This window comes from Triturus cristatus, chromosome 8, assembly GCF_964204655.1.
Source record: "Triturus cristatus chromosome 8, aTriCri1.1, whole genome shotgun sequence".
Lineage (NCBI taxonomy): Eukaryota > Metazoa > Chordata > Amphibia > Caudata > Salamandridae > Triturus > Triturus cristatus.
This window is the reverse complement of record NC_140591.1, coordinates 1,103,330,727-1,103,343,952: the sequence shown is the minus strand read 5'-3', so window position 1 is coordinate 1,103,343,952 and position 13,226 is coordinate 1,103,330,727. Positions and strand designations below refer to the sequence as shown.

General features: G+C 43.6%; 1 protein-coding gene across 4 annotated transcripts in view; it reads right to left on the bottom strand.

Annotated features, from left to right (window-relative positions):
* The window catches only part of SCML2 (Scm polycomb group protein like 2), a 752,432-nt gene that overhangs the window by 564,402 nt on the left and 174,804 nt on the right, over positions 1-13,226 (bottom strand). For all 4 annotated transcript variants that reach the window (XM_085622654.1, XM_085622657.1, XM_085622655.1 and 1 more), the window contains exon 3: positions 1,876-1,969. Coding sequence is in view for 2 of the 4 variants with exons in the window: in XM_085622655.1 (XP_085478781.1) it covers positions 1,876-1,897 (22 nt within the window). In the remaining 2 variants the exon portion in view is untranslated. The remainder of the gene's footprint in view (positions 1-1,875; positions 1,970-13,226) is intronic.

Genomic DNA, 13,226 nt, shown 5'->3' with positions numbered 1-13,226 from the left:
CCACTTGGCTCCCTCCTCCCCGCTTAAGACAGAAATACTAATATTAGATAGTTCAGATTCCTTGGTGAGGGAGAAGATTTTATCTTGATTGTCAGGTGTTTTCAGAACAAATTCTTGTTGATCATAGCCACTGGCTTGCCCATTGTTAGAGGTATTCAAAGGTTCGGCAAGGGGGGTTGCGCAGTGAATTGCCTTGCTAGTATCACTACTGGGGTTGCTGGTGTGCTGCGTAGATCCCCCTTCTTTCCGACTTAAAGGAGCAGTGGCTACTGCATATGTCGCGCTGTCTGAGGATTGTGGTTCATTTATAGCTTCTGGTGAAGCAGACTGTCGAGTTTTACTTTGCCCATTTTCACTCTGCTTCACCTCGCTCCCTCCGGGACATTTTGCTGTTGCAGTGGAGCCATTCTCTACCCTTATTGTGGTGCCAAAACTTGAAGTGATTAATGGTTGTAGGTTTCCATTATCTTTTGTTAGGCGGCAAGAGTTTTTTTTATTGTCCCTGGTTTCGTTAGATCAGTTTCGGTAACATTTTTCTCCAGGCCCTCCATCCTCTCCCCCTTCTCCCCCCCCCCCCCGCCTCTGGTTTTGCCTCCCGGCGCGGCTGGCTTTTTCTGCCGTGTCATTGCAGGTGCAGCGCTCACCTGTGAGGATATGTTAGCGTTCTTCACTTTGCCACCACGCGTCCCCTTCCCAGTCATGCTGCCTTGTCTGTCGCAAACGTTAAAACAAAGTTGCACTAGGCAAGTGCCGGTCAAACACAGATCTCTGTTGCTGTTACTGCCTGCCAAAATCTGTTGGTTTCTTCTGTACGGAAGAGATAAACGGCCGCTTCCCACTGTGTCTCTGCGACTCCACTGCTTCAATGCGTCTGAAAGAGCCAGGCAAGGCGCGCGCAGGGCAGCGCGGATCCAGGATGCCAGAGTCGTGAGTGCGTGCGTCCTCGCGGCGGGGGAGACGTTGCAGCTCGAGTCTCGCAGTGCAGGTAAGAATATCATACGGGGATCTGGGGGGGTTTGTCCGGAGCATTTCTTGCGGTTCTTTCCTCCGCGAAGTGTACACAGCCTGGTGCTTCCGATCCGAGGAATTTCTTTCCGCACTCCGTTTCAAAACCACAAGTTATTTTCGTTCACATGGGGATGCTCAGCGGAGCATCACAACGGTGCTTTCAGTCGGACGCCATCTTGCCTCCTTTTCCCCAACTACTCTAATTACTCTGGTGTAATTGAGATTCCGCCCCAGGCATAGTAATTTTCCACCATGAAAACAAACACAAAACTACTCTTTTAGAAGCCAATGATAAGTAGTTCTCAAGGACAAAAAAGGAGAGGGTGCGCCTAACTACTTTAAGGGGAGGAAGAGTGACTTCATAGGTTAAAATATTATCTTTACCTTTCAGAGAGAATAACACATGCACACAGCAAAATCATTATTTGTGTAGAATTTTTCACTGGTTATAGAGATCTGGCTATATAAATTTTGGGAACTGAATTATCTCAGGAAATCTATTTCGGTCATAGATTTCCGGGCACATTTCTAAGATTCTTTGTGAATCTGGAACAGTCTGATATCTATTCAAAACTCATCAGCAGCCCTTTGAGAAAAGACGTTTGACCTCAATGTCATAAAGTGTTTTTACAAGAAGAAAGTACACAAAAACCAAACTAGAAACTCAAATAAAAAAAAGAATCAAAGTGATTCAAATATAAGAAAATGAAAAATTAGATCCAAAAAGAAAGGACCTTAGGCAATAAGCAATGCTGGTTGTGCCACCTGAACAGAGTCCCAGACAAGAATACTGGTTTGGCACAATCTAATGTTACAAAAGAAACTTTTTTGCACCCAAGCTCCACCTATTTTTACCCATGAGCTTACCAGAAATTGCTGTCCGCACCATGGCAAGCACCTCGATTGCCTTTGCCCCACCACAGAGAAGGACTCCAATTATTTCCTTTATCGAGGCAGTTTTCTGTGGATCAAAGAAAAAATAAGACCGGACAACAAAAAACGTCAACTTTATCTTTAGTACAGTACCATCAGTACCCACATCAAAGAGCCTCCTTCAAATTATTCACCTATTGTGAAATTATTTACTTTCATGCACTGGTGACAAATATACAACTTTCTTTGCCATTGTACACTCATGCTCCGTAAATTTGCGTTTAATGTGGTGTTTTGACAAACATATGAGGGAATTATAGTACAAACTATAATATACTGGAGAGGAAGTGGAACATTTGAAACAGTGGCATTATGTTTACCAGACCTGGTTTAACAATGGAAAACGGGTCTTACAAAGTTTAGTGATCCATTCTTTCTCAACATGGCGCTCATTCAAAAATGTGCATTTTGAGGGAACAAATTACGATTGAGGTAAATTTAAGAAGTAGCAATGAATAAACCGTAAAATAAGCTTAACGTGAAGGAGATGAAGAATAGAATGACAAAACTAGTCTTCTACTCTAATATTCAGAGATGACAGTAGCTCAGAATGTAAATCAACAAATGTCTTCAACTTTATATAGGACACTGCTTTACCACATCACTTTTGCTACCTCAGATTCGAAGGACAGTAGTGTAGGATAGTGTAGATAATTGGGCTATTTGCTAAGTGGTCTGCACAAGCAACAGATGCACAATTTCCCCTTACTGAAAACAAAGCACCCTATTTTAGCATTGGACTATCAGAGTAGCAAAGCAGAGTAGTCCAAGGCCTACTCAGGGGAGGTGGTGTGAGTCAGTAATCATGTTTGCTGGCATACAATATTAACACTCAAATTATTGCCAGTCAGTGTTTTTTCTTTAGAAAAAGGAAAAAAACATTTATAACAGACACTACTAAATAGTACACAGTAACTTATAAATATGTACATTGGCAGATGGAAAATAAATACCATAGATGACATTGCATACTCACCTTTGATCCCCACAAGGGTCAAACAACATATAAGATAAGTCTATTGGCTTGGTCAAAGGTTCGAGATCAACAAATACATATTTAAAACAACATTTTGAATGTAAATGCAATCAACAATAATTATGTATAAATGCACTTATTACTGTTAAACACTGATCTATAATGAACGCCAACATTATTGTAACAATAAAGGATCTTATATTGAGCAAAACGTATCTGCATAATTTTAAATAAATGTTACCCTGTGAAAATACAAATCATTATAATTACGGCCCCTAGAGGGCATCACATTTTGATCAAATAACACGCAATCATTTTCTTTAACATATTCAGGTCACAATAATTGCAATCACATAACAAGCTCCCAGAGGGTGCTACACTCCCAGCTGTAGAGCATAAGGTCTAAACTGGGGAGCGCTTTGAAACATCAGTGAACATTCTAGAAGGGTCCTGGATTCTATGACCCCGCAGACATAGGGGACAGTCCTTTAAAAACAAATTCTTGGGGTGGGGGGTGAGGAGGGCAGCTGCATTCTTGCAGCCTCCCATGCCTCCTTTTTAGGTCTCGGCTAGCGAAGGCTGCGCTTGCGCAGTCTCGCTTGGCGAGATTTAATGTTTTCTAGTATGGGGCTTGAACCCGCCCCTCTTCTCCATTGGCTGGCTTCCTAAACGGAGGGCAGCCATTGGAGGAGAGGGGCGTCTGTCCATTTAAGCCCCGTCTTTTTCGGATTCGGGGGAGTGTTTTTTACTTTCTTTCTCTCCTCTGGAATGTAAACATTCCATCCAATGGGAAGAGGAGAGAAAGAAAAACACGCCCCCGAATCCGAACATGACGCTGCGTTTCACCGAGGCATTTCTGCTTGACCTCGGAGAAAGAGGGGTGCTCTACGGAGCCGCTGCCCTTCTGAAATTCTGCCAACGGCCCGTTTTAACTTTTACCATATCCCCGTTACATAATTACACAGTTTACAATTTGAGGTACAAAGCGGTTGTGATTTCCCCAGAACTGAACTTCTCTCTTGGTTAAAAACAAAAATTCAAACAAAGTTTCTCGGTCAGCCGTCTAAGTTACTCGTCTACGGGGAACTCCAAAATTTCGACCCTGCTGTATTATGCTGACTGTGAACATTTATCAGTGAATAAATACAGAAAAACATACTATAAAAGCTACAGATTGGAGATGTGTTCGTAAACGAGGGCCGACTTGGTCGAGCAGAAGGCACGAATGCGCAGGCATCTTAGGCCTTATACATTTCAACAGTCTCTCTCGTGGCTACTCTTAATGCCACTGGCTTCCAAGAAATGCAGCGTTCAACAATCAACTGTTTTTATTAACAGATGGCGTTTTCAAGCTGCCTAGAGTTCAATGCATACATGGGATGCTAATCCTACAGTACATCTGCATCAGACAGTAGGAGCCGCTGATAACACATCTGCACACCCCTCTCATGACAACAATGAAAACGAGCATGGCACGAGAGTGGAAAAACCAAACCCTGCAGCCATGTCTCAAGTTTACAACAGCCACGTTATTCTAAAGTGTCCTTCTTTATTACTGCAAAACCGCAACACCACGTGTTTACAGCAGCATCCCTAACCTGTGCAACAAACGCACACGCACACAGTCTCTGCTCCCCTCCCCCAACAAGTATCTCCCAGAGGCCCCATCTTCTTTATGCAAGCCTCAATAGTAACACAGCTGCGCGCAGCCCCCTATCCCCCCGCACAACGTGACACTTTAAAGCTGATTCGACAGAACGCAGGCATGTACCAAACTACGCACTTTCAAACAGAATCCTACCATTTCGCACTTACTGAATCAACCACGCCAGTGTCCACTGCTCCCCCTCGCAGAATGCGACACAGATCAGCGTGGAGTGACTGCTAGTAACATGCATATGTGGAGTGATAGGCCGATGTATCCATAAGCCACTATTGTCCGGTGGGTTTCCGCAGGAGCCAATGAACACACAGTAGCACGCCTCTTCTACTGCTCGGGTGTGCACGCAGCGTGTGAACGAGTGCATTCGGAAACCTAAGCACACACCCAGCACTCGCTAACATGCATTCTCATTGTGGCTGGAACTTCGTCATTGCATTGCTCTATTATCACTCACTGCGGCACAAACCAATGCACATTGGAGCTTATCACAATACAGGAGATGTGGACCTGTGAGCGCCGCACATACTTTACAAGAACAGAATCATCAAAGGCCAATTTATTTCATCCACATCATCAGTAACAGTGGGAACTGCTCTCTCTTTGCTCAGATCGGTTTGTAACGTACTTGATCATAATACAAAACAATGATGTACAATCGTAAAAATACTGCACACGCGTCAGTCAAAATTCCAGAAGTAGAAAGCAGACTGCCGCAGCAGGACCATGCCACGCTCCTTACAATGCGCCAATACAACCTGAGTTTACCATATAATCGCTCATGTGAAGTAAAGCTACTGCACACGTGTCTCGCGCCGCATAGCCGCTCTTACTGCTCATATATGAGCTGCACTATGTAAGAGTTACCCTGACATCTTGAGGGAGAATCTGCGGCCTGCCGCTTGGGTGATTTGTCCCCTCGCCCTCTCTCGCCTCAGCGCTGCTGCATACTTTCGACCCCTCCCTTCTCCTGGGCTCTCCCCCTCCACCCTACGCTCCTGTCCCGGTTAAGTGAGATCCTCGGGGTCCCGGCGTCAATTTATTTTGGAGGATGCCCAGGAGAGTCAGCAACTAAATTCCTGATCTTTAGCAGCAACAATTTAGTTTGTGTTGAGAGCTCCCTAAACGGAGCCAATAATAATTATTTAAATGATGCAGTATTAGAAACAATGTTCCCTCTAATTTTTTTCCTCTGTGTGCAGCAGTGTAGGGTCTCTGTGCGCTGCAGCCATGGCTATGTGCGTCATGAACCAGACCACGCGCGTGTGCAGCGCCAAATATCCCTTCAAATTTTCGCTTAAAAAACTGAAAAGACGTGCATTTCCACACATTAGTCAGTTATTTGGCATGAGAAGGATAGCGGAGGGATAGAAGGGGAAGAAAGGTTTGCATTCATATAGCACCTGTTACCCCTGATGGGTGTTGAAACGCTTTTCTGGCGAGTAGCACGCTACTCCGGAACCCATAAAGTATTAGTGCTGAAAATTAGTATAGTTAAATATGAAGTAATTTGAGTGGTGGATATGTTATTTAGCTATTTGGATAGAGGAGGGTAGGCGGCGGGATAGAAGAGGGAAAGAGGTTTGTATTTATATAGCGCTTGTTACCCCTGATGGACGGGTAGCACGCTACTCTGGAACCCATAAGGATTAGTGTTGAATTAGTATAGTGAAATATGAAAGTAATTTGAGTGGTGGCTATGTTAGTCAGTTATTTGGATTGATCAATCTACTATAGTTAATAACTGCTGAGTGGGGTACAGTGATGAGAGGTCTTTGCTGAAAATTCTACTTTACAGAGCCGGCGCTGTGGCCAAGCAGTCTGTTCCCAATAACCTGCGCAGGCGCAAGCGCACCGAAGTTACCCCAAGCGCGCAGTGTGCTGTATTAAGCGCGCACATCTTGCGAGACCGTTCGCACCGCCGTTTTTAAAACGCGGGCGGCACGAAAAACAGTCATTCCTGTGGTTCTGGGTTTTGGGAGGGCACAGCTGCGGGGCTGATTGTGGGCCTTTAGTTAGTATTCATGTTAACTGCAGCCCGTGCACTGCAATTAACATGAATACTAACTCAAAGGCCCACAATCAGCCCCGCAGCTGTGCACTGTTAAGAAAAGAAAAACAGTGTCGCAAATACGATGTGTGCTTTAGCACACGCTGTATTTGAGTCTCTGCTTTTCTTTTCTTAATTGTGCACAGCTACGGGGCTGATTGTAACCCTTTGCGACAGTATTCTTGTGAACTGCAGCGCACACGGGCTGCAATTAACATGACTACTAACTCAAAAGTGTTACAGCAAACAAATGATGGATGAAATGCTGACAATGCAAACATTCTCCCCCAGTCAAAAGATATGGGTTAAATCCATCGTTCTTTTACCCACTACGCCACCCCAGTTTGGACCCAGCCATATGCAAATCAGTCTTGACCTTGTGCCTCTTGGGAACAGTCCAGAACGAACTGCCAGGCCAGGTCCTCCCTGGACCGGAAACAAGCGTCCTGGGACCGGTTTCAGGGTATGTCACCCTTCTTCAGCCAGGCTAGCTTGAATCCAGTGGCACAGTGAGCAAGGGACCCACGTCTGGGCATACCCAGGGAGGACCTGGACTGGCAGTTCGGGCTGGACTGTTGCCATTGAGCACAGGGTCAAGACTGATTTGCATATAGCTGGGTCCAAACTGGAATGGCATGGTGAGCAAAAAAACTATGGATTTAGGCCCAGATCTCTGTACTGGGGTGAATGTATGACATTGTTCTGCATTCTGTCCATCAATAGTTCTTTTTACTAACTCAAAAGGCCACAATCAGCCCCGCAGCTGTGCACTGTTAAGAAGAGAAAACAATCATTGGCATAGCCACTAGGTCGCGCATTTGGGACCTGCTGCATAACTAAATACTTATAAGGTCCCAAACGCGAGACCTATTGGCTATGCCAATGCTTGTTTACATTGAAAGGACTTGGTCCAGAGGATTGTTACTGCATTGTACAAATACAATTCTTAAAAATAATGAACAGTGATATGTGCATTATAGTTAGTATCTGTCTGAGATCAAGAGAAGATCAAGTTATTTACAGACGTTAAGTTATTTGCTTTCTTTCGGCCGGCAATTAAACTTATCTTGCAAAAAAAATAGAAAACTATTCAAAACTCAAGACACTGAGGGGCAGATTTACAAGCCCCGTGCGCCACTTTTGCGCCGCCGTTGTGTCACTTTTGTGACGCAGCGGCGGCGCAAAGCTAGGGTCATGCTGCGACAGATTTACAACGTGACGCATCTAGGGAGATGCGTCACGTTGTAAAGCCCTGCGCCACATTACACCTGCGTCAGGTTTAATGTATGCAGGGTGGGCGTTACGTCGGAAAAAGCCTCGGAAAAGTGACGCAGTGCAATCTACAAGATTGCACGCAGTCACTTTTCCGACGCTGGAGCATCAAATCCTTACGCCTGCTTCAAGCAGGCGTAAGGCGTGACGCACCATGTTAGGGATAGGGCTGGTTGGAACAGTGCTGGAGTTGCGTCGCTCTCGCGACACAACTTTAGCACTGCGCCAACCTTACGCCGGCAGATACATCACGCATTTGCTTGTCCTTGCGCCACGATGCATCGCATTGTAAATGCGACGCATCTGCGGTGGCGCAAGGGCAAACTTGCGTGACGCATCTTCCCTGGAGCATCCCTGCTGATTTGCAGGGATGCGCCAGGGAACATAAATCTGCCCCTGAATGCTTTGTGGTCTTGGACATTCTGTATATTACAAGGGCAATGGCCGCTAGGGAATTGACAATCAGTGCTTGGAAATGTTTCCTGGTTGTCCTTTCCTCTCGGTGTCTTTCTGGGTCCATTAGCAGTCTCCAGAACACTCTGCTAATGGAACGATCTTAAATGTTGATCTGTATAGCGGAACTTGAATCAGAAGCCTTTTAATTCACTTTCTCTCTTGGCAGGAGCGTGCTGTTCGAAGTTGTTGCCTTCCAGAATGGGCCTGTGTGTCAGTGTGTGTTTAGTTACAAGGTGCGACTATTCTCGGAAATCTCCTGTATGTTTCAACACAGCGGGGGAGGGGGGCAAGTACAAGCAGACATTAATTATTGAAATACACGTTGCAGTGCAGCCTGTCACGCTTTGCTTGACAATTGTGGTTTTTTTGAATCACAGGCGAACCAAGTATTTTATTTTATTTTATTTATTTAGAAAGTTTTATAGAGCGCGAACAAGATCCTTGCGGATATCAGAGCGCTTTACATAACAGCAGCCTGTAAGAGGAACAAAAACAGAAATAAGCAGGTGAACAAACATAAAAACCATGATGAGGTCAAATATAGTGGTATAGAGGGATTACAATATGGTGCTGTCAAATAAGACAGGAACTAGCGAACTCAGTTCTGAAGGGAAAGAGCTCAAGTAAATTTTGCCATGAGAAGCGCTTTGACTTCTTTTTTGAAAGCGGCGGAGGAGGCATTCAGTCTGGTTTCGGGGGGAAGAGTGTTCCAAATTTTTGGCGCCATCCCAGAGAAGGATCGATTATATGTTTTCTTTTTGTTGAACCTTTGAGGTTTCAGTAAAAGGTTTTCGGCACTCCTGGAAGTCCGTAGACCACCAGAGATTGTCAGTTTCTGCGCGAGGTAGCTGGGAGAGTTGTGGTGTAAGGCTTTACAGGGGTGTGGAATTTTCCAAATAATCTACTTGTCCAAGGGACAAAATGCCACTGAGATCTACATGTCCTGTAAAATCCACTTGTCCCACCTACTCCCGTCCCACATCAAACATAAGGGCTCTGGCGGACAGAGAAACATTAATATATTTTTGTTTTATTAAAATCAGTAAACCATTAAATGCTGTGCAATAATAATGCTTAAGAAAAACTTGACAAGCGATATTATCCCTTTTATCCAAACATATAGAAATTGTAGAAATAAAACAATGAATGATCTTGCATGGCAGGAAGCTCTAAGACTCATATTAGCAATACTTCAACAGTTATGATAGATGTGGCCTTTTATGTCCGCACAAAACTCCTCTACAATTGCCAACCTCTCGTCTGTGGTGAAAAGTACCTTAAAATGTTGTACAATTGCCTCAATATCAGAGAGCCCATATTTATAGAGTTCCTCTCTACTTTCTGGCCACAGTGTATAATCAAATGCCTGAAAACCTTGAACCGGCATGCAATTAAAATTTTCAAACCTCTTATAAATATACTTAAGGAAATAAGGGGCAAAAAGATAGGAAAGAAAAAATATATAAAGAATGAAGGAGGTAATTAAGAAAGAAAAGAAAGGAAAGACAAAAGGGAAGAAAAACAGGAAAGGCAGAAAAGAAAGAAGGAAAAATGAAGGAGGCAAAACGGAAAGAAAGAAAATGAAAGGAAAGAGTGTATAGGAACCAGATTACAACCCATATGTATTTTTTTTAAACTGCTGCAAATTAAACACTATAAAATGTGTTTTTCTCCCTGAGCAAAGTTTATCAAAGAACCATTGAAGAGAGTCCACAGGAATGCCATGAAATAGCAGTAGTCGACTCAGCTGGTATTCTGAACGCAGCATGCATTTGAAAGTGCTTCCATTCTTATGACTAGGGCTCCCGGTTTTATGGTATTTATTTTTTTGACATTTCTGTCTATATTTATCCATATTTATTATGAGTTTTGTGAAAAAAACAAAGCTGAAACTGGTATATTTCCACATTTATTTAACCAATAAATATGCATTCATGCTTGAATGCCTTCCAGGCTTCATTGATATGAACACATGCAGAAGATAAATCAATACACTTATGTGAAAATATGCACATTTCAGTATCAGCCTTGTGCATATCTAGTGCTATTTAAGCCTCTTTACTAAAGTCCCTTTTTTTAACCCCCTGACCTATCAATCCACGCAGTTATTGGCCTGGCAATCATGAAAAAGTGTATTTAGAATCACTCAAAAAGCACCCAATTTCCGTTTTTATCCACATTTAAAAATAAATACAGATAAGAAAATAAATGGTTTTCTGTCTGTATTTACCTGTAAAAATCAGTAAAAACGAAAAACAGGGAGCCTTAATTATGAAGAAAAAGTTAGTTTTGGTGAAAATAAAATATTTGCCTAAGATCACACAATTTAAGCATGGAAGCTATGTTTTTAATTTATCAAGCCAGGTTCTCTTTCACAAAGAGTATCTAAATAGTTCCGGACTGTCAAGAATTCTGCAACATCACAAATAGCAGATAACTACTGTAAATAAACTCTGCACTCAAGAAGGATGTTGCACAATGTCACAACTAATTGCAACCAGTACGTACTTAACTCACTGCTTAAAAAAAAATCATGATCACTAATAATGAACATCGGTCGCCAACAAGCCACTACCTATCCAAAATACTGGACTATCCCAGAGCATGCAGACATATTACAAATAACGGACAGTCATCAAAACATATATCCACTTGCTTCAAGTAAGACTATAGAGATACAAATAACCAAAAGAATCCTGGACTTTGATTAAATAATGTAACATGAACGTGCATTTGCAGAGCTATTTGAGGAAGAACTGACGTGCATTGCAGAGCTATTCATAGAGGCCCAGCCCCCCTGTTTCACACAAGCACAGTCAGTCAGACTGATCTAGTTGTGTTCATTGTCGGAGCTCTGCATATCTATTTGTATAAACTAGCACATACCAAATGAACACACCACCAGAATTGAACTCCTGCCAAGTGAAATCAGCATTTTCTCTTCTTCTTTAATGGTAGTACCCTTCATATCTTTCTCACCACCTCCCGATTTAACTTGTTTCTAATATTCTAGCCCAAGTTATTTTAAGACATGACTACTTTTGCATATGACCTTGAGACTCACTGAGAGTGCATTTCTAATAAAATAATGACTTTTTTTGCAGTTTAATAGCGCGAGCGCTTCAGATGAGCGCCAGTTACATTACTACAAGGACACGTTCATTTATTTCTAAAGTGTAGCACTATTGGCAGCTGCACGAGAAATATCAAATGATATGTGAACTTATGCAGAGCCTGCAGAGGGGACATTATTCTGGCAGACGCCAATAAAATATTGAGGCGATCATTGTAGTCTTCAGAGAGAAAAACAAAGTTGCTGCTAGAGGTACATCAGGTGCCTCCCTGTGACTCGCCTTAGGCATTCTCTGCTACACTTGGAGCACGGCGCGGCTGATGTGTGGCTCACTGTGACAGTTGCTCCCCTTATACACACAGTTAGGCAGTGCCCTTCCGTACCACATAAGCACACGCCTGCAGTTCACTTTATGCCAATGTAGATCATGCTCAATCTCACTGCATGCGCTTTCCTTTCCTCGCGCCTCCACCTTCACTTTCTCCTTCTGAAGTTTTTAATCTACTACTGTATGTGTGCCTCTTCCTTCTCCCCAGTGCAGCGCTGCCTCACTTTATCACGCCAGAACATTAAGCTGATTAATTGCCCAGCCAAAACACAAGCACCCTAGATGCCTCCTTCGTGGTGTAATTCGAGAGCCTTTCGTGACCTTTTGCGATGGCGGGAGCGTTCTTCAGCAGAAATACTGACTTCTAATGTGACTCATAATCCCGGTCACAAAGAGCTTTACACCTTCAGCATCAGAACAGTGAGGCGGCTACTTTCGCTTTCCAAAATGAAATGTATTTTTAACCCCCGCTTTCAGATGAGTTCGAAGTCCTGGCACCGATGTGGTGCAACTTTATATGTGCAGTGCTCATGCTACCGGCAATTAACTTTCAAGGGAACAGTTAAGCGTCCTTTTACAATTATGAGAGATAAACTGCAGCGACGACACTGAGGCGCCGCTGCAGTTTAAAACAAATACGCACAACGGCCTAAATTAATCCAGAAAAATAGGCACTGGCCAATTGAGCATTTTCTCACACTAATGGGAAAGATATCGCTCATTTGTGAGAGAAATTGCCCAATCAGTGTCAGACGTCTGGTACGAAAGGGAGTTTTAATCCACTGTGCATACCAATAGAAACGTGCGCAGTCGGCAAGAGCAGCGATGAGAGCCCCTGCTTTCTGCAGCCACAATGACGCTGCATTAGCGACGGTCCTCAGCAGGCAGACATTAAAGTTCTATTCCAATATCTCAGTGCAATCTGTATGCAAGCAGGGAAAAATAACACTCTAGCAGTGCTTTAATTTTACCTCTAATGTAATTGCCTTGCTCGCGGCTGTCCCGAAGTTCAACTGCTTGCTGAGACTGGGTGACGTTTCACTCCCCAGCCAATCACTGGCTAGAGCCCAGTGAAGTCATGGGCTGCTAGCCAATCAGAGGGCTCCAAAGGCTCCAAAGGCGCTCGGCAAGCTTTTATGATTGGCTGTGAGCCCTAGAGTGCTCACAGCCTATTTTATTTACGTGATTTAATGTCTACTTGTCCGTCGGACAAAATAGACATTAAATCTTCTTGCCCCTCAATAAAAACAACATGGTTCGGGCGTCGGGCGATAGGATTCCCCCACCCCTGCTTTATGAGTCATGCACGCCACTTTTAGGTGGATTCTAGCTTCAAATGGAAGCCAATTCAAGGATTTTAAGTCAGGAGTAATGTGTGCAGTTCTTTTCGAGCCAGTGATGAGTCTTGTCGCAGCGTTGATAGACGCTCTTAAGGGTGCTGTTTCGGCTTTTGGTAGTCCACACAGGGAG